General features: G+C 36.8%; 1 protein-coding gene across 1 annotated transcript in view; it reads left to right on the top strand.

Annotated features, from left to right (window-relative positions):
* Positions 1-20,922, top strand: part of mertk (MER proto-oncogene, tyrosine kinase) — a 22,050-nt gene extending 1,128 nt beyond the window's left edge. Inside the window, exons 2-19 of the mRNA XM_015394139.1 lie at positions 1,626-1,941; positions 2,031-2,131; positions 2,220-2,390; positions 7,778-7,864; positions 7,949-8,064; positions 8,144-8,333; positions 9,027-9,178; positions 14,276-14,414; positions 16,033-16,177; positions 16,643-16,731; positions 16,827-16,922; positions 17,547-17,627; positions 17,715-17,807; positions 17,902-18,020; positions 18,105-18,214; positions 18,328-18,487; positions 18,970-19,106; positions 20,144-20,922. Coding sequence (XP_015249625.1) covers positions 1,626-1,941; positions 2,031-2,131; positions 2,220-2,390; positions 7,778-7,864; positions 7,949-8,064; positions 8,144-8,333; positions 9,027-9,178; positions 14,276-14,414; positions 16,033-16,177; positions 16,643-16,731; positions 16,827-16,922; positions 17,547-17,627; positions 17,715-17,807; positions 17,902-18,020; positions 18,105-18,214; positions 18,328-18,487; positions 18,970-19,106; positions 20,144-20,618 — 2,777 coding nt within the window. The 3' untranslated portion in view covers positions 20,619-20,922. The remainder of the gene's footprint in view (positions 1-1,625; positions 1,942-2,030; positions 2,132-2,219; positions 2,391-7,777; positions 7,865-7,948; positions 8,065-8,143; positions 8,334-9,026; positions 9,179-14,275; positions 14,415-16,032; positions 16,178-16,642; positions 16,732-16,826; positions 16,923-17,546; positions 17,628-17,714; positions 17,808-17,901; positions 18,021-18,104; positions 18,215-18,327; positions 18,488-18,969; positions 19,107-20,143) is intronic.
* Positions 20,923-21,622: the final 700 nt, after the last annotated feature.

Raw genomic sequence — 21,622 nt, 5'->3', positions numbered from 1 at the left:
GACTGGCACCCAGGCTAACACATCAATATATTAACAACAAAGATGATAAATACAGAATTCATGCTCTTTTCAGAACTAGATTTTGTAGATCTTGTTGTAGATTTTGTGTTATATGAGGTTAAGAGAAAATATGTCTCTGCAAGTCATCTAGGAGTCTTCAGTGAAATCATAGATAGATAAAAATTCTAATAAAAACTTATCAAATAATCAATTTATGTAGATATTAGTACTTGTAAATATCAATTTTATGCAGAATGTTTTTTGATACAAGTAGGTAAGTAATGACAACGGAAAAGATTTACGCCCCAGAACTCAAAACTGAAAGAGTTTTATCCACTATACCTTTTATATGGAAACTACGGATGTTTAAATATATTTGTCTATTTGTTAACAAAGGCTGTAGGAAAGTAAAGTTTCTCTTTATTTAGAAAATATGGATGTTTTGCTCATTCATTTTCCTGTTGGAACAATGTAGATTGGTGCCGATCCGCTTTCGGCCCCCCCTCAGTGTTCATTGGTTATTATAAAAAAAATTCTGGTTACGAAATCTAAAAGTTTGACCCTTTAAATCATTTGTAATTTGTTCCGGATTGTTTAAATGGGATTTAAACATGCATTTTCTCATGTCTTTCATGGCCTCTACCAGATTTTTAAGGCTCAATCCATGTGCTTCTTCTGTATGTTTTTGGGTGACGCTGAATTTCTGTCACACACAAACATACAGAGGTGTCAAAAGTATTAATGTTTATACTCAAGTAGAAGTACAAATCCTACTATTTAAAAACACTTTTGTAGAAGTTACAGTATTAACTTCAGCTTTTTACCCAAGTTAAACTGTAAAGTACTGTACCATTTTTAAACCACTTAAAGTATAAAAGTAAACGTAATGCAGGAAAACAAATGTTAAGAACAGATGCGTTATTGCATTGGCTTATTAAAGGAACATTTTTCTATAATTCTGGATGATAATTTCCTCATAATAAATTTCCTTATTGATATTACTAATGGTAGCAGTGCCAAATTTAACTTTGTATCATATGAAGAACTATTTATTTTGGTATGTGGAGAACAAGTTGTTGCAGTACCGAGTCCAACCACAAAGAAATACATTTTTAGGATAAAGCAAATAATTTTGATGATTTTAATTTTTTTTTAAATACCAGCAGGCCATAACGAAAAATAGCTTAAATAAAACAAAACAAACTACTCTATTTTTAAAATGTAAGGATTACAAAGTAGAGATAATAGCAAAAAAAAAATTAAAAATGAAAAGAGTACCATATAAGTAAAAAGTTGTCGAAAAAATAATTACTCCAGTAAAGTACATATAGCCAAGTTTCTACTTAAGTAAGGTAACAAAGTATTTGTGCTTTGTTACTTGAAATATCTGCAAACATAAGACAGATAGCTGCTTTTAAATCTCATCTGATAAGACACACAAGTTAAAAATAAGAATAGAATATGCTAAGATGATATAAAGTGTGACTCCATAACTCCAAATTTATATTAACGTCCTCATAGAGTTTTTACAACAAAGTTTAGTTTGATAAACATGCAGTAAATCTAAAGGTTCTTTTATACTTCAACTGTTGTTTGATTCCTAACATCTTGCCCTCTATACACAGTTCAGCAATCTAGGGACAACTTCCACAGACCAACCAGGTCCTTTGATCCTGTTGTGGTTCCACGCCATAGTTCCCCAGTTTATCTGAGCAAAGACCAGCTCAAACAGCTGCAGTTCAAACCCACCATCCACTCTATCCAGCTGTCAGTGGACCAAGAGGCTAAATTCAACTGTTCAATTGACATCCCCGATACAAGACTGGACCCCTACATTGTGTGGAAGAAGAACGGGGAGGACCTGTCCCATGACCATCACCTGGGGATCAATGAACTCAAGAGCACCGCAGATGGAGTCACGTCTGTCCTCTCCACTGTCATGTAGGTTCTCAGAACAAAAAAACAAAAAAAAAGGAATTTTTAACACAAAAAGTAGAGGGGATAATATATCACTATTTGTTACATTACAGCATTAAAAAGGTGCAGAGAGGTGATGCTGGAGAATATTACTGCACGCTGAGTGTCAACAATGTGATTAAAAGGTCTCAGTCAGTCTTTTTGGAGGTAGAAGGTAGGTTTAATAAGGTTATAACAGCAGATGCTTCTTTATTGACAGCTTTTGATCAATATTATGCACTTTTAAAAATGTTCCTCCTCAGGTCTGCCATCATTTACACATCAACCAGAGAACTTGAATGTGACAAGCGGCACACCTTTCACCCTGACCTGCAGCGCAGTGGGGCCTCCAGAACCAGTTTATATTCGTTGGCTCCAAGATGGACTACATGTCACTGAGAAAATGGTGTCTCCCAACAACTGGACTGTGGAAGGTAAATCCATCAAGTTTTCTGATTGTCTGCCTGTTCTTGTTATAAGGTGAGAGGCTCTTGCTGCTCTTCTTATATTTTGATCTCATAATAGATATTAATGTGACAGCAGAGAATCTTGGTGACTCTGTGAATAAGTTTGGGGGAACGTGACAGATGGAGTTTATGATTTATCACACTTACATTTTGTTCCTCCTCTTCCCATACTTTTCTTTTTTAAAGTAAAAATTCTTATTTTACATTTTTTGCATGCCTTATACCCACAGTGTTTTTAGAGATTTTTATAATTTTATTTACATATTCCATATTATATGTTTCATGTTGCACGATTGTACCATAAAAAATTCCTAGTTTGTGAACTCCTTCACTAACAATGGCAATAAACCTGATTCTGATTCTGATTCTGATCCACCCATAGGGATTTATTGAAAACATGTATTGATAAACCTCATATGTTAGTTTTCAATCAGAAAAATCCAGATGTTTCCAGCAGCTAAACTGATTCTTTCAATAATGATAAAGTGGTTTTGTTTTTATTTCATGTTAAAAACATAATCATCAACATATATGGGTATTTATCCTTTCCGGATAAAAGCGTTTGGTCATGCTGTCCCTACCCTGTCAGTAGTTTCTGTTCTGCCTCGTCTCTGCTGCTTCAGCAGCTGCACCTTGCTCATTGCATTGAGATTAGTCAGCGTTTTGTTTTTCTGAGCGGTTAACAGCGGTCACTCCTGCCTGGTTGATGATTTCTGTATCTGCTCAGCCGGTGCAACTTTAGAGAAAGAGCTGGATGTTAGAAGCACACACCTCTAAGAAGCTGCCCAAAACAGTTTTACAGATGTGTGAGCAGATGGCAACCCTATGGAACCAACTGGGAACTTGTGTTATAACACATAGTCGTGAAATAAAAATGTCCTATAGAGTTGTTGATGTTTTGGGGACCAAGCAGGCACCATGTTTATGATCAAACCTCAGATGCATCATGCTGTCTTTATTTTTAGCATGGCTTCAAGCTTTCTGTCATTAAATCTAACTGCAAAGAGTTATATTATAGCTGCACTGTGTATTTATTAGACGTGCCGGGGTTTAGATAGGAAGCTACCCTTTAAACTTCTAATAAGACATCAAAGGTATATGCCAGTTACTGCTTTAAATGAGACATGTTTTTTCCGCTTTTAGGTATCACAGTTTTTTTTATGTCCTGATTAACTTGTTTAACTGCTTTAATGAAAATAGAGTAAATTAAAGCATCAAAGTTCTTCCTTTAAATGGGTGTCTGATATAATGTTTTTTGCTGCTGATGTGAAAGCAAGGTCCTTAACCTGACTGTTCTCCTAAGTTGTGATGATGATAGTGTACGTTTTAGTGTACGTTAGGCAAATACTGAGTAACCTCACAGATATTAATTTCCTTTAAACTGTCTGATATTTTGTGACTTTACAACAACAACATTCAGTATATTTCACTTAGGAATAAAACAATTAATCAGATTAATCGTGATTAATCAATTATTGAAATAATAATCGTCAACTAATTTAGGAATCGATTAATCATTAACTGCTGTGTAGAGACTAAAACGTGCTTTTAGCTGACAGAGCAAACAACTTAGAGCAATAATTCTAACAAAATTGTAAAAAAAAAATATTTAAACATTTTACATTTAAGATATAAATCGTTTTTTGTCTGTCGATATGCTCCATCCAGAACTCCTTAAGTGGAAAAGCTTTAGTTTCACCTGGTTTAATTTTGCAAAAGCCTTCTTTAAGGAACCTTTTTCTAGCCGATTATTAATCGATTAATTGAAAAAAAATTATCGACAGATTAATCCATTTGCAAAACAATTGTTAGTTGCAGCCCTAATTTTACTAGGCTTTAATGCAATAGACAAATACATGGTGGTGCATACCTGTTAAGATGGTGTTCAAATATTTTTACAGAAAAAAATAAAAAAGCTTAACATGCATTTATTTTCTGCTTTTTTATATGTTTGAACTCAGGGCCTTGACTGAACCAACTGCATGTTTTTTGGGGTATTTCCCACTTTTGTGTTTGCTTTGTCTTAATCTTCAGTATGATTGCCTAGTTTTCATCCCATCAGCTGTGTTCTGCTTCTCTGTCTCTGCTGAAGAAAATCAATCATCAATCAATCTCTGTTTGTAAAGCATTTTCATACAATTAATGTAGTTCAAAGTGCTTTCTACAATCAAAAACATTACTCCATTGCCATCCAACACAGAATTTCTAGAATTACACCCATACCTGCCCCCATTACAAATCACACACACCAAGCACACTAACAGGCCAGCATGATGACTTTAAAAGACTGAAGAAAATATGTTAAAAAGGCTGAGTGCAAACCAAACACATAAAGAAACACTCTCTGCACTGGGGCAGACATGCAGTCCCACAGCTTGCTCCTGCCACCACCATGTCTTACCATAGGCATAGAGCTTTTAATGCTGATGTGGAATATTGATTTGGTTTGCCAATGTTTTCTAACATGTTAGATTTAGGGGAAATACTTTTAACAAGGCAGTATATGTTATTACTTATTACTAACTTGGAAATTAGCCGTTTATGGTTTTACAGACATTCCTTTTTTTAAGAGACTTTGATAAACTATTGCTTAAATGACATCACTTTTTTTTCTTTGCTTAAACAAACTAGGTTTAAACAGACGGCTCATTAGCAGCACTACAAACTTAAACAGATCCTGCAAACAGAAGTGCTTAAACAGATCACATATGGAGGAGGCAGTCCAATCATGCAAATCCTAAAGCAAAAAGTTGAAAGCTTAAAGTACAGAGCAGTAGGTCAAAATGACCAGCACTGAGGAACACAGCCATAGACAAAGCACTGATAGCACATTTTTTATCAGTGCTGTTAAAGTTAAGGGAAATGTATAACAAATAGCACAGAAAAACAACAACTGGGACAATGTTTCATAATGTTTCAAAAAAAAACTGAATTAATTTGATATTGAAAAAAGTCAGCCTCCACATTGAGCTTATTGCTGACTTTCTTTTGTTATGATTTCTTTGACACAGTCAAGATCAGAGGGGGGGTGTGTCTGAAGAATAACAGAGCAAATGGAGGGAGTGCTTAGATTGTGACTTCTAAGCTAATTTAGTCCTGTTTCAGCATAGTGCTGTTTTGGCTGATCTGGTTGCCATAGACTGCTGGTTTCTGTTGCTCAAAAATGTTTTGTGTTGCCTTAAAAAGCTGCAGTTATCAGGGTTACTCAGATGTTGTGCCCTAGACTTTTTAACACAAAGTAGTGTCCTTGGATGTTACAACAATACAGGAACACAGACCTTTTTTGGAAATAATGTTGTCTTAGTTCCCCAACATACGCTCCTTTATGGACACTTTCTCTCAGAGTTAACATTATCAGAAGCATGAGATTGAATCTAAACACTCCCTCAGTCTAAGCAGCCCTACCATTACCAGAAGCTGAGGGGTTAAAGGTATAAAGCTGTGCTCTGGTCCTGCGTGTGTAAGGGGCCTGGCTGTTCGGGGGTTGGATCGGTGGACAAAGGCTCATTCACAGGACGGCCCACAGCCCAGTAAGGAGAGCCAGAACACAGAGCCTGGCAGACTGCAGGCAGGGCCCTGTGCAGGACCAAATATTGGCATACCAGAGCAGTGCAAACGTGCTTTACTGCAAACTAACCCCTTTGCCCTCATTGAGGGGGTCAAGGGCCCCCGGTCACAAAAGATAAAGGTCTGTTCATATAATTAAACTGCTGTTATTACAGTGGTTAACCATGGGTTGCGCTGTTCATAAAACAAGAACATTGCATAACCTTTCTAACATTTAATTATTGAGACCTTATATCTGTTTTTCTGCCTACCTAAACAGCTGAAAAGCCAGTTTTTCTCAAGTTTCACAAACTTGTGGCAAGTTTCTGAAAACAATTACAGCTTCCTTGATTCCAGAGTGTGGCTGAGCCACCTGACCAGACACTGATGATCTACTGACTGAGTCAGCTTGTCCCAGGTTCACCAAATGTTTACTGAAAATCATTTAAGCTTACTTCACCTTTGTTTTCCAAATTAACTCTTTTTTTTCCTGGCTTAAAGTAAAGTCCAATATGTTTCTAAAGTAAAACGGCTACTGAAAACATTCAAACAGATTCATCCTGTTCAATGCAACACACTGTAAACCTCATTGTTAAGATTAATCATCCCTAATCTTATAAATAAGATGTTCTCTTCAGAAGGTTTAAAAAGAAAAATATAATTCATTGGTGTTAAATTATAAAATAACATCTCAAGGTAAGTTTATCTCTTCAGCATCACTTTGCAGATGCATGCTTATCTTTTCCTCTAGGAGAGTTTAACATTTATATCCTGAAATATATGAACAACCTAACTCTCAACTTGAATGTAATTCAAATTGAGTAAGCATGTTATCTGAGAGTTAAAATGCTCTTAAACCTCCAAAACAAGAAGTTTGATCAACTTCATTTAGCCATTAGTTTCATTTTATGAAAAACAAATACACTTCAGATTAACTTTTTAATGACTTCCTTCTGGATTTGAGACTGTATTTGCTTTATGCATAGAAGATGGAAAGAGTCGACATCCCAGGCTGGCAGCTGGAGAAAACCCAAACCTGAAAATTAGAGGGTGCTGAATGCACTTAAGCTATTCTTGCTCATACTGAACCTCATCCCAGTTTCCATGTGGAACCCCCCCCCACAGATTTCTGTATGTATTATTACTTTTGTTTTGATTTACTTACTAGAGTAGGGTGAAAGCAGAAATGACAACACTTGACCCTGATTCATTTCCTTTTTCCTGTAAATATGGGAATGCATTTTTTTTTATGTTCCTATTATACCAAAGTGAGTCAATACTTTGGAGAATCACCTTTCCCTTTAATTACAGTTCCTAGTGTTTTTGTGTATTACACCATCAGCTAAACAGATGTGTATTATTATATTTTCAGCTTCACAATAGCACCTTGTTTTTTTTTGCTTTAACACAGTGAGGATTGATCTGTGGCTTTAGTTAGTTTCTGTTGTTTTCGGGATGCTCTGGGATCAGCTTTGCAAAAGAGTTTCCGAGGCTCAGATGCAGGAAAATTGAGCACAAAGGGGACATTATTTCACAGATGTCCTGGTCCTACTCTACTCTGGCAGTTGAATGAGAAACATTGGGCATCCAGGAAAAAGGGCCCCGTTTTAGGATTGTTACCACTGTGCATCAGACTGGAAAGCTCTTGCTCTGAACTTTCAGCTTCCAAAAGAATTTGACTTGTTGCCCAAAATCTAGAGAACAGAGACAATGTTTCCTGCTTATTTTTCTCCTAAGTTTTGCACAGCATTGCTGGGAAATGGTATCTAATGTGTGTAACTTTACCCATTTCATTGCTCAATTTTCAGGTGTTTACAAGCAAACTCGGTTCGGCTGCGAAGCTCACAATGCGAGGGGTGTCACTACGTCCTTGGCAGCTGAGATTAACGTCAAAGGTACAAACTCGAACTTTTTTGGATGGATTTTTTTAAAATCATTTTGTATGTAGGCTAAGCAAATATGTTAATGTTTTTGTTTAGTTCTTCCCAGTCCTGTGACTCATCTTAAGGTGATGGAGAAACGGCCAAATAAGCTTTTACTGAGCTGGATCCCTGGACACGATGGCTTCTCTCCCCTCACCAACTGTAACATCAGGGTAAGTCCCACATGTGAGGAAAAATGCTGCAGTAGCTTCTCGTCTTCAGATCTCTCACCTGATCTCTGCTCCATCCAAGGTTAGGGAGGTGAGTCAGAGGAAAGGGGAGGTGACTACAACCAGGTTCGTCAACGTCACAGTACCGCCTTTCCATTGTGAAGTCCCCGGGCTCAGAGCTATGACGAGGTACAACATGAGTGTTTCCTGTAGCAATGAGTTGGGGGCCTCTCCAGTCTCCATGTGGATCCAGGACAACACCACAGAAGGAGGTGTGTTACAGTTTAGGCAACCTTATATTCTGGGGTTTTGTTTGGAGTTGGATCAGATCAATTCTAAAGCTGGTTTAAAATGAGATCAATTAAAATTTAATCCATCTTGTGTCAAAGAAAACCCATAATAATTCCTGTCTGTTTATTGTATCTGCTTCATTACCCTCATAGTTATTTATTTGCTTCAATATCTCATAATTCTTTGTTGGGTTTTAGTGATTGCAACACTGTAAGTAGCACAGCCAGCTTCCCATTTCAAGTAAGCTCAGTGGAAATTTCTCCTTTTCATTAGGATGTTATAACTAGAATTTTCAGAACTTACACAACTAATTATTTTACGACTACTGCAAATGCCCCTACGGAGAAGCGGATTGTCCAGTAAATCTGGTGTTTTCTTGATGGGTCACTCAGGAAACAGGAGTGGCCCACTGACTAAACAGAAAGCTCTCAATGGGTGGAGCTGCTTTCAATTTCCTTCCTAAAGTCACCACAGAGAGTATTGTAGTTATAAGATTTGATATGGCATTCCTGGAAGTCCCCAAACACCAAATGAATTCAAACTACTTCAGTTATTTTGATGCGGATCATGTTTGGTTTTGTGTCTTAGGCTCCCTTACTGTTTAATTTATTTCTTTGTTATGATGCTTACTGTTATCTTAATCAGTTTGTTCCCATTTCTTGTCATGTTCTCAGTGCCATCGAGTTACCCCAGCAATATCACTGTGCAGCTGAATGGCACAAGCCTGGTGATTAAGTGGAAACCTCCACCAGAGGACAAAATAAACGGCATCCTGCAGGGTTATGATGTCATTGTAAAACACAGAGCAGGTCAAGATGAGATCAAGGTGAGCTTCTCTGCAACAGAGTGAACACAGTTTTAATCTGTTCTATCTCTGTTAGGAAATATAATGCACCCAAGCCTGGATCCCTTAAACCTTAGAGAGGAAGATTATAAAGACGTTATCGAAAAATATCAGATCTAGTTAATAGTCCTTGAAACCACAATGTTTGTATAATGTGTCCAAATTCCAGTGTCAGTCTATGGAACAGTTGTTATTTTTCCTCATGTGTCCTGTGCAGGCTGTTTTTTCTGATGCAGATGTGCTCTCACAGCTGCAAATGCAAAGCAGAGGGCTGTAAACTTGTGCCCGTCTACAGCACTCAGGAAGCACCGTGTAATAAATACAGAGTTTGCTGTAGAATGAGATTTCTTGTCTACCATAAAAAGCAGAGAAAATGCTCTGAGGCTAGATTCTTTTCTCAGATTACCTCATGTACCGTAATTATCCTTTAGGCCAAGAATGAGTGAAAACAAGTTAAGAGGGGAAAAAAATGCATTTCACTAGCTTTGCTGTTAACAATTGGTATTTTATCTGGCTTGTTCAGAAAAAGGAGATTATGTTAAGTCCTTTTTTTTACAGTTCTTTTAACAAGTAAAAAGTAAATATTTGCCACATTAAAGGTATGCATTCCTACTGCTGAGTTGGATTCCTCTTGCAAAATGTCAGAAAAATTCTGCAGATTTTGCTCCATATTGACACTTTAGCATCATGCCGTTTCCATAGACTAGTCAACTGCTTATCTCCACTTCACTGCATCCCAAAATTACTGTATAAGTTGGAGATCTGCTGAATGTGGAGGCCATTGGAGAACTGTAGACCTTTTATGACATTATCCTGCTGATAGTAGAAATCGTAAGATGAGTACATTATGTTCATAGTGATGGAAATATGCAATATAATACTTATGTAGGCTGCAATGAAATGTACATTTTCTTGAAAACATCTGCCATAGCATTACAGCATCGACCAGTCTCACCAACCCAGTGATATTCATGTCCGAAGTCTCTAGTCTTTGACTGAATGATTTCAAAACCTTATTTATTTTTATTTATTTATTTATTTATTTATTTATTTTTTTGCTTCAGCCTTTTTTGATGGAGTTCCTGGTGTGTTTTGGGAACAGTTAATTTTAATGACTAGTGACAGGATTTAGTCTTTCAGGAGTTTTTAGGGGAGAATGGAATTTATTGTTTCCTTAATTATTAAAAGTAATCCAGATCCTGAAACAGCAAAGCAGCCTCAGACCATTGGACTCCCACCGCCTACCTGTTCTTTCTCCAACTCTGCTTATTTCATTCTGGATGTAACGTGACGCACATATTCAAAAAGTTCCGGTTTTGTCTTTTACCTCAGAACTCATGGATGCAAATATTTCCCAGTCTTTAGCTTATACTGTTAGGTTATCTGTGTTTGATTTTCTTTATATCTGGGCATGACATGTTGCTTTTTGGGGCATTTTAGCGTGCTTAATGTTGCCAGATAGGTTCTATTTAGGTGACGTCTTAAAGCTACTGTACATGTCAGGTTGTAACCAGACTTGGGTATTGGTAGAGAAAAAACATCCAAAAATGTTTTATTCTTTGCTAAATCCTGATTTAACAAAGGGTGATGGTTACTTTTTCACATGGGATCAGGTTGGCTTGGATAATCTGTACCCTAATTAATAAAATCCCAATTTCCTGTTCTGCATTTGCTCAGGTTCTACTTGATTGATATTAAGAAAAGTAAGATGGTCTTTATTCACGCATTTAAGTGTGAACTGTTTTAACATCTCAGTAAATTGCATTACCATGACTTAAAGTTCAAGTATGTGAAGGAATGTGGCAGCTTCCAAAAGTTTGCGCTGACTTGTGAAACGAGGGTCAACTTCCCTCTTGTCTGTCAGCAGTGTGACTTTTTTTTCTCCCCCCAACTTCCCTTAATAATTACAAAAGATTTATTTATTTATTTATTTATTGTTCTAAGCCCTTTTGAGGTTGTTTTAAATCTTACAGTATTGTTCATTATTATATTTATGACAACAAAGGAATCTGAATCTGGATGTTTTTCTTAAGAATATTTTCTAGAAACCATCATTCAGTAACGTCACCTACTTGTGTATTAGTGTCATAGTTAAAGTATGTTAGCACTCTAGTACAATCCTATTTCCTGTCTTTCCCTTATGTGCTGAAATCAAAGGAACTAGACAGTGTGAAAACTGGACATCAGTATTATTTCCATTAGGAAATGAGTCATCTGAGTGAAAAAAAAGTATGAATACACAAGGTTTTGTACCTTACGAATAAATATCCTGTGAGTAAGGCTGGGCTCAGAGTAAAAACTAAAAAAGTTCATAGCAAAATACATTTTTTTCTTCCTTTCTTTTTCATAAAAAGCAGATTATAAATTACAGAAATTACTTTTAGGAACCTGCTTGTATTTCTTGTCTCAGTTCGCCTGAATTCAAAGTGCATCTTAGTGTAAACTCTGATGCACTCATGAAAATCCAGTTACCAGGCTTTGCCATTGTAAATAGTGACAATATGACACACATAATGTTTTTAGCTATCAGTGTTGAACAATGAGATATTTTACCTATTAAGGAGTATACATCTAACAACAAAGAGATGGGCTGACATCACCAAAAATCCAGATTTTCCAAAACATAGTTTCTCCTTAACAAAAAGTTTGATTAATTGGTTAAATCTATTTATCGTCCAGCTGTCCCTTTAAGAGTCTTAAAAGAGTAAGTCTTTTTCTGGAACTTTGCACAATGGCAAGTCGTTTAAACCTCGGAGTTATCTGTTGGGATGTTAACTGGTGAGGTGTTGATGGATCTGCAGTGTTTGTAGGAAACAATAAGGTGAACTGGATATATAATTAATAAAGTGCATAAAAGATCTTAACCATTGCTCACTTTACCTTTTCCTCACTGTCTGACCCTAAACCAAACAACACCTTTCCTGTTTTTCAGTCAGTTACCAAAATAATTCCTGTATCTACTAAGGGTAATAAGTAAAAGAAGTTTGATTTCCTCCAAGAGACACTTTGCCTTGTAAACTATAGGACTTAGTCCAAATGGTTTTGTGTATCCTTTCACCAACATCTTAAAAGAGTTTACTTAATTTTTTTTTTTTTGTGCTTATTTCTTCCAAGAGGACAAGACAGAGTCAGACTTGAAGGAAGCCTTTCTACACAAACCGTTTCATGTGTTTTTTCATGAGCTCAGGGCTCTTGATGGCCACACCGAAGCCTTGACATTTTTGGCTTTAAGCAATTTTGTAACCAGTGCAACTATTGTCCATGAGAAAACCCACATTATGTGGAAAAATGCTGCAATATTCTCACATAATGTTCCCCTCATATCTATTTTGCGAAGGACTCTACGCTCTTCTGCAGCAAAACATCCAGACAACATAATTTTGCTCCCCGTTCTTCCAAATAGATATTTGTTCTCAGTCTTACAAACCTCCCCTTTTTTCCCCCAAATGTAACAATGATTTTAACTCAAACTATTTCATTTTCAGCTTCATCTGACCTCAAGAGATAAATCAAAGATATTCAAAGAAAATCAAAAGCGAAAGCATTCAGGATTCTTTTTTGTTTGTTTGTTTGTTTTAAACAGAATTGTGATCTTAATTCTTTTTTTTTTACTTTGCACTAACCACACACTCAGCATTTAGATGTTGCTTGTAGATGTGAATTTTAATGTCTTCAAGACCTTGAAAACCTGGTTTTTGGCAAAGTCCATTGTGGCTGAACATTACATGGGAAACATTACGTTACATGGGAAAGTGCTTACCTTGACTTGCATGAATGGATCTGCGCACTGTTACCCTTGTGTGTGGTGGAAAACCCACTTTAAACGTATTACCACTACGTAATGTAATGTGACTGAAATTATATTGCAAACTGATCTCAGTAACCATGGCCAGACACACCTGGATTAATCCGTTCATCCAATAATGTAAGACAGGAAACAAAAGAGCTTCCTTAAGTTTAGGAGGTAGTGCTGTTGTGCATAGAGCCCATTGCTGAACCTTACTATGACTTGTTAAAGCCCTTATATAAGTACAGGCCATTTACTATATGAAAAAAAAAACTACATAATTAAACAAACAAGTAAATTATTTGGATGTTTTACATTTTTTTCTTCATATCCTGCATTGGTTTTTATGGAAATGAAAAAAAAAACAGACCATTTAAATAAATAAAAGAGAGGTGAAAAGCTAGCAGACACATAAACATGTATTGAGTTTGTCAGGAGGGGTGATGGTTAGAAAGTCTAACAGTTGCTGGGAGGAAGGATCTGCTTTAACGCTCCTTTCTGTACCTAGGTAGCAGCAGTCTGTCACTGAATGAGTTCTCCAGTCATGCAACAGCCTCATGCATGGGGTTAGCTTATATAAATGATTGTGTTATCCTGATGGATCTAAGTTTATGTCAATTAAATATTTCTCAGTGCGATACAAGGATATTACAAAATGTATCTCAGCTGGGTGTGCAGGTGGTGCAGTGGTTAGCACACATGACCCATGTATGGAGGCCTTAGTCCTCGATGCGGGCGAACTGGGTTTGAATCCGGCCTGTGGTCGTTTCCTGCATGTCTCTCCCTCTCTCTCATACCTCCTTCCCTATCAGCCTACTGTCAAAAAAACAAGTCACTAGTGCCGTGAGAACTCAAAAAAAAAAAAAATAAATAAATATGTTAGACGCTTCCTCGGTCAGCACTTTGGGAAAGCCAACCACCTCCAGATGGAACCATAAGTGTTGTGAAATTTGGAGCTGTGTCTGTCACATGTTCCTTCACATTTAGCACGAGCTTCATCAGAGACTTTATGTCCTTCCTTTTTTTTTTTTTTTACAGTAACCCTCCATGTGGAGTTCTTAGGACTTTCCAAACAGGTTTCATACTGGAAGTGCTTCACAACACCTCCACATGCAGTTAGTTTCTATGGTGTACAATGTTCTTACTTTTATTTAGCCCAAAGTAAAACTTTACTTATTCCTATTGTTCTTTTTTCTTTTTAATTTTTTCTAATAAAAAGGGTAATTTATAGTTTTATTGCAAATAATATGATTGGTACAGTTCTTCATTGAAGTTCTTGTGTTTTATTTCAGGTGCACACTGAGAACACAGTGGCTGTTGTCGATATAAAAACATTCAACGTGACCTACAGTGTGGAGGTGGCTGCATGTACGCAGGCAGGGAGCGGCATGGTCAGCCAGCCATTGTTGCTCTATGTGCCGCCAAAAGACAGTAAGCCGCCTGTTTGTTTTATCTGTCTAACTTATCACCCAAGGCATCTTGGCTGCAAATCTGGTGAACAGAAATGGTTTGCTGATGTGTTTATAAAGACCAGTCAAGTGTTTGAATGAAATATTCTAAAACATGACAATAGTTAACAAAACACTGAATTAATATAAAGGTTAAAAAGCTTTGCATTGTGTTACACGTATCAAACTTATAGACTTTTCAGAAGTCCTGATAATTATTTCACTTTTCTTAATTTTTCATTTGACCTCAAACGTTGGTGCACTTTGGGGGGATTTTTCTTGTCAGGTCAATACAAAGTAAGAGACACAAAAAGGAAGGACCTTCTGTGTGTATTTTGATCTGTGTACAGATGAAGCTGTTCTGTAAAGGATATCATCAAAAGCCAGGAACACATCAGACGGGTCAAGAAGAAAGATGTTAGGAAGTGTAAAATAGCAACAGTTCAAGCTATGAATATACCTTGTTTCGTTCCATTATCTGACAATAAGAGAGTATGGAACAACTGCAACCACACCAAGACGTGACAGTTCACCTCAGCTTAAACAGTAGTAAGAGCAGGATTGTAACACTGGAAGAGTCATACACTCCCTAAATCAGACCTTTATGGAATAGTGTTAAGAAAAGTTTCCTGCTAAAAGAGAAGCCCAAGAAGTTCCAAACAGTGGCCTGCATAAAAAAAACAACCACATTTATATTCTGAGAAAAACAGGACTTCCTCATTTACTAATTAAAAGTCAATAGACACTATGATCAGCTAAATAATAGTCTTCAAACAAAAATGGTCTAAATTGTGTTTATTTCACAAATAGCACTGCTATATCTTCACATTTGGTTTTTCCCCACTGTCAAACTACAAAAAAAAAAACAGTCTTTTAACCAAACCTTTAAATATCTTACATCGTGTAACTTTGCCACCAGAGTTTTAAGACTGGGCCTGTGCATTATTGGCTGAAAGATTTATCACAATATTAGCCTTTTATATCTACTAATATAGAGATTTACAGATGAGTGTTTTGTTTATCTATCAGAAATAAGGGGCGCTAAAAAAATTCCTTTACTTTAACCCTATTTAAACATAACCTTTAACTTCCATAAAATAAAAAAGGTCAGCCCTACAACCAACATTGCTTAGTTTGGCTGAGAGGTGGAAAGGTCCAATCCTTTCCTCTGCCTACATCCCCCAGAATGCCGTGTGGTTCTGAATCAGAGTAGAGTAGAATTATTGACAATATTATTAGACAGACTTTCTATTGATATTAACCAGGTGTCTATCAAAATATACACTGATGTTGATTTATTGCCCATCCCTACTGGAAACATTGCCATTTAACTTCTATTGGAAGGTCCAGTGGAAATGGGATCTGATTGGTTGCTTTAGAATAATACACCTTTAGAGTTGCTTTAGAGTAATTTTGAAATATGCATATTTTCATTGTTGTAATTTTCTTTTATTTTTAATTTTTGTTTGAATGGAGAAGTAGGAAATACATTTGTATCTATTATTCTTCCATGCCTGAAATAGTAGATTGTTTTTTTTGGGTTAAATCAGAGCTTTGACCATGCTTTTCAATGTTGCAGCCTAATCTTATCTCTGTTTCAGATGTGATTCCTACATCCATCCCAGACACCGGGGTCCCATACGCTGTCTCAGTCATACTAGGCCTGTTTTGTGCCATCGCTCTGCTGCTGCTTGTCATCTGGGGGGTCCTGTGTGTACGGCACAAGACATCTGTATCCTGTTTTGGGTATGTTGACCAATACACACTGATTAACTGCAGCATCCTAATTGTTATTTATTTAGTTCTAGAAGACAGACAGGCAGTTAGATGTTTAATTTTACCTAGAAAACAAACAATTCTTTTATAGTAGTACAATTATACAGATATATACCCATCTTTATGAGCTGGATTTAAATCATGTTAGTCATCACTGTATACACATAATAATGGGGCAGCTGTTGGTTTTCCTTTTTGTAGAGGCCATGACTCAGGTTTGAGATTCAGGAAATGGAGAGGAATTTGTCATAGGCTGGTGCAAAGATAAAAAAATAAAAAATATTTGAAAGTCAAGTTAGGAATAAACATGCAAGATTTCTTCCTCACTACTGGATGACCATTAGATGTGAATAATCCTTCTCCAGCCTTTTAGTTTTCCCTTTAACTCCTCTGACAGCAGTGGAAATGTTTCTTCTCTTTTGTCGCCCTCTGCAGGTGGAAGCTGGGCAGTGCAGAACAGTCAGAGCCTGTGATACAATACACTAACCAGAGATCATACAGCCGCTCGGCTGTAGCCATCACACGTATGTTCTTAAACTTATTAAAATCAATGGAATTTGTTCATCTCCTTTAGTCAGATATTTGAAGTAATATTTATTCACCTTTCTCTTCTGTCCAGTTGGGAACCTTGGTGTAAGTGAAGAACTCCAGGCCAAACTGCAGGACGTTATGATCGCAAGAAATTTTCTTTCAATTGGAAAAATTCTTGGAGAAGGTGAGGGAACCATTTTGGTCATCTACAGTGCTAACTGAAAGTATTCACACCAACGGTTCCACGTTTTATTTCTTTATTTTTGTATTTAATTTTATTTCTGTCTTTGGTTTGGTTTTCTTTGGCATAAGTTTACCAGAAAATACCTTTACAGAGGCAAAATAAGGATTTTCCCTTTAATTTTTCTTTGCATGTATAATAAACTATAACATTCAAGGTAATTAAGCTTTCACAGACTTTTCTGTGATGCGCAACATCGAGCTCAGTCGATTCCTGTTTTCAATGAACTTCAGATCTGCAGAAAAAGGAGTGAATCGACAAACATAAACAAAAATGTGACTGCTGGCAAAGATGCTGATTCAAAATATTAAGTCAGGAATGGGAAATTTGAATACTTATGAAACAGGATAAGACTGGCGACCTGTCCAGGGTGTACCATGCCTCTCGCCCATTGACAGCCTGAGATAGGCACCAGCACCCCTTGTGACCCAAGCAGGGATAAGCATGTCAGAAAATGGATGGATGGATGGATTCTTGGGGGTGTAAATACTTTCTGGTGGCCTCATAAACGAAGGTGAATGAACATATTTGAAATCAGATTGCTTGAATCGGTTCTGTTGTTTGCAGGTGAATTTGGCTCAGTTGTTGAGGGACGATTAAAACACACAGACGGTACCTCAGAAAAAGTTGCAGTGAAGACAATGAAATGTAAGCCTAACTATCATATGAAGATTTTAAACGTGTGTTAAGCTTAAAACAAAGAACAAATATAAAAGTGTATTTTTTTTCTATCAGTGGAAAGCTTCTCTCAAAGGGAAATTGAAGAGTTTTTAAATGAGGCGGCCTGCATGAAAGATTTCCACCATCCTAATGTCATCAATCTGCTGGGTATGACTAACCTTATGACCTCTTCGAATCTCTCTTCTGGCCTCCCTGTCATCTGTTCTTATCTGACATTTTTGTCTTAATTTGACCCCCTAAGGTGTGTGCTTAGAAAATGGATGCGGACATTTTCCCAAACCTATGGTCATCCTCCCGTTTATGAAACACGGAGATCTTCATAGCTTCCTGCTGCGCTCACGCCACGGAGAGAGCCCCATGGTAAAATTACAGCCATTATGTAACGTGCACATTTTATTTCACATTTTATTTTGACATCAACTCCATTCCCTCCTCTTTGGACAGTTCCTACCCACTCAGAATCTCCTGAGGTTCATGGTTGACATTGCTTTGGGTATGGAGTATCTCAGCAGTCGCAATTTTCTGCATCGCGATCTGGCGGCACGTAACTGCATGTGGGTTCAGGTTTTGTTATTTGTTTATGACGTTTTCTTAATAAAAAAAACTTTACCTAAGAGATTTGTTTGTTTTTTTTTTTTTTTTTCACTAACACATGCATGTTTTACAGGCTGCGAGATGATCTGACCGTCTGTGTCGCTGATTTTGGGTTATCAAAAAAGATCTACAGCGGAGATTATTACAGGCAGGGAAGGATATCTAAAATGCCCGTAAAGTGGATTGCACTGGAAAGTCTCGCAGACAGAGTGTTCACTGTGAAGAGTGATGTTGTAAGTATGATGTAGCTCTGCCCCTGTAATGGTTCCTTAAAACCATCAGGCAACAACTAAATGGAGAACTAACTAACTTTAAAAAAAAAAAGTTGTTTTGATTGTTGAAGCTTCCAGTTCCTTTAACTTAAAGCTCTATTTTCAGATGCCTTAAACATCTGAGTAAATTTGCTGCTGATATTTGTGGGATAATGTCAAAAGTTTACTTTACAACTTTCCTGGTTTTCTTTTTATTATTTTCCCACTTAATAAAAAGCCAAGCAAACATTAAGACTAAGAAACCAAAGACTTTTTATAGTATTTAAATGATAGAGATGTGATCTAAATGTTTTAAATCCGAAGAACATTTTACATTTTGAAGAAGTTTTAATTATTTCGAATAATCCAGTCAATTTTTTGCGGTTTATGCTTGCCATGTTTTTTTAATACTTGCCTGGTCCCAATAATCGAAAATAATGTTTTACTTTTGAAATTGTCCACAGTGGGCTTTTGGTGTAACCATGTGGGAAATTGCTACACGAGGCATGACGCCATACCCAGGGGTCCAGAACCATGAGATTTATGATTATCTTGTGGAGGGCCACAGACTGAAGCAGCCACCCAACTGTTTGGATGAACTGTGAGTGTTTATTCAGTCAAAATCATTTCAAATAATAAAATATATTGCCTAATTTGGCTGTTTTTCAAAAATAAAGGTGGAATATTGAGTTATATGAGATATATAACCTACTATAACATATCACTCCATAGCATAACAACCCCTTTTGAAATATAAAAGAATATGCAGGTAGGACTTGCACAAGTAACTTTATTAAAAAGTTTCCCTTCTAGTAGATACCTGGACAAAAGCTCTTAACCTAAAATTGACATATTTTAGACAGTTATTTCTGGATTTACACAGCAGGGAAATCTAGTAGGTGCAGCCACCAAAATATTTTAGTCAAAACTGAATAGCTGTAAGTATAGGAGCCATTTGTAGTTCTGTGTCCAGGGGTTGTTTGGATCTATGTTATTTAGTTACAATACATTGGTTTGGTGGCGCTAATTGGTTTGTTTGTGAATTGTTACTCTATATTTTTGCTCTACGATGGTGGCGCCGTGGGTGAACTCAAGATAAGGGTGTGGGGAGGTAAAGGTTTTTTTTTTTTTTAAAGCTCTCTGTAAAAAAAACATTATATCCATATATGGATCGATATGACCATTTCCTTTGCACGCTGCCATAGCGGGCACACAGGAATCTGGATCGCATTCAGTGTGTGTGCATAATAAATGGCAGCATCTCACAGTCTGGACATTGCCTTTTGAGCATGTTAAGACCTGGATTTCTAGCACCCAGAAGTGACCAAAAGTAAAGGCAATTTGATGGTCACAACAGCAAATTTATCTTTGCATTTAAAACTCAAAAGCTGCATCTAACTTTGTTTAACCCACTTACAATGAACAGGAACATAGAAGACTGTAGATTAGTAGAGAATGCCTCTTTATAATGAAAAAAAACAGGATGAAGCAGACTGCTCCTTGGGGCTAAACAAATGATTTTATCATTTATTTATCCATTCATACATATTTTTTCTTCAGTATAAAATGTACATTTGGGCTATTTCTTTTTTTCAAAGTAAAAATACATGACTGTTTCCTTTTAATCCCACTGCATAGGTATGAGATCATGTACAGCTGCTGGAGAGCTGATCCGGTAGACAGACCCTTGTTTCCACAACTGCGGGAAATGTTGGAAAAGCTGGCAGAAAAGCTTCCAGAGTCTTCCAGTAGAGAGGATATTATTTATATTAACACCAGCTTTCCTGAAGAGGACCCTGGGGAAGAAGTGGCTGCTGCATGCTTTGCGTTAAGCTCCACCCCATCCTGCAGCCGTCGGGTAGCGGAGAACGCTGTTGTTACTGCAGATATTCATGGATACAAGCAGCAGAGGGAGGAGGAGGTGGAGGAGGAGGATAATGAGGACAGTGAACGTTACGTAGTGGTGGTCTCTTCTAATAATACCTTAAGATCCCCCTCAGTGGAGACTCCGCTTTTATCAAGGGACACTTTGAGTCGAACAAATGAAGATCAAACGTTGGATGCGGCGGCAGTGGAACACAGCTCAGATGACGATTCATTCCTGTTAAAATGATTCCTATAACAGCAATGGACCTCTCACCAAAGTTCACCAGCATTAACAACTTGCCCACAACCATGCCCTGGATCTTGTTATTATGAGCAGTATTAGCTTCAGTATGGCCAGCTTGTGTTTTAGTGTCTGGAATATTTAATTTACCTCAACTCCAAACATGTTTAAGGATATATTTTGATAAGCTTCTCTGAACTGTGAAACTGTTGTCGGATTTGAATAAATGGGATTCAGTGTAAATATGGAGATGTACAGAGTGTTTATAAAGAAATCTTTTGTTGTAAAAATAAATTTTGTGCCATAAAGACTGAACCGCAATTATGTGACTCAATTACTGTCGTATTTATAGGAAATATAGGTAAAAATATTGATAAAAACACATTATGTGTATTTCCAAGTTCCTTTTATTTGGATCATATCCCTTAGATTTCCATGTTTGTGGAAGGCACAAACCTATGACAATTACATAATGTCTCTGACAATTACATAATGTCGAAAGATAATTAATGATAGTGAAATTATTATTTTGGTCAAATTGTTTTTTGTTTTTTTTGTGGAAGCAGCCTTTTTTGTTAAGAGTAGAGATAGAGAGTTAGAAGACATGCAGCAAGAAAAACATCAGGACCAAGGCCTCTATACACTGGTCCGTGGAATATTTTCTCAATTCATTGATATTCTGCAGAATGCAGTATTCTATGTCTACTAAATAATCATATACTTTATTTGTGTTAATATAAGAATTTCAACCAAATTAAGAGTGCATCTCTGACATTCTGAGAAAGTTGTTTTGCTTGGGATTTCCCTAAGAAATGTAATGCTTATTTATCAAACAGAAAGTTCCCTAGTTGGTTATGTGCTTAATGGTATGACTAGACTAATAGTATGACTAACTCTCAGTTTATTGATAAGTGAATATGCAGGGACACATAAGCATGCTTTGGGCACTCTGTATATTTTGTGATTGGTATAATACCTTAAAGCGGAGTTCTTCAACAGGGGGTCTGCGA

The sequence above is a fragment of the Cyprinodon variegatus genome, unplaced genomic scaffold (genome assembly GCF_000732505.1).
Source record: "Cyprinodon variegatus isolate N-32 unplaced genomic scaffold, C_variegatus-1.0 Scaffold674, whole genome shotgun sequence".
Lineage (NCBI taxonomy): Eukaryota > Metazoa > Chordata > Actinopteri > Cyprinodontiformes > Cyprinodontidae > Cyprinodon > Cyprinodon variegatus.
This window is presented reverse-complemented; position numbering and strand designations above follow the sequence as displayed.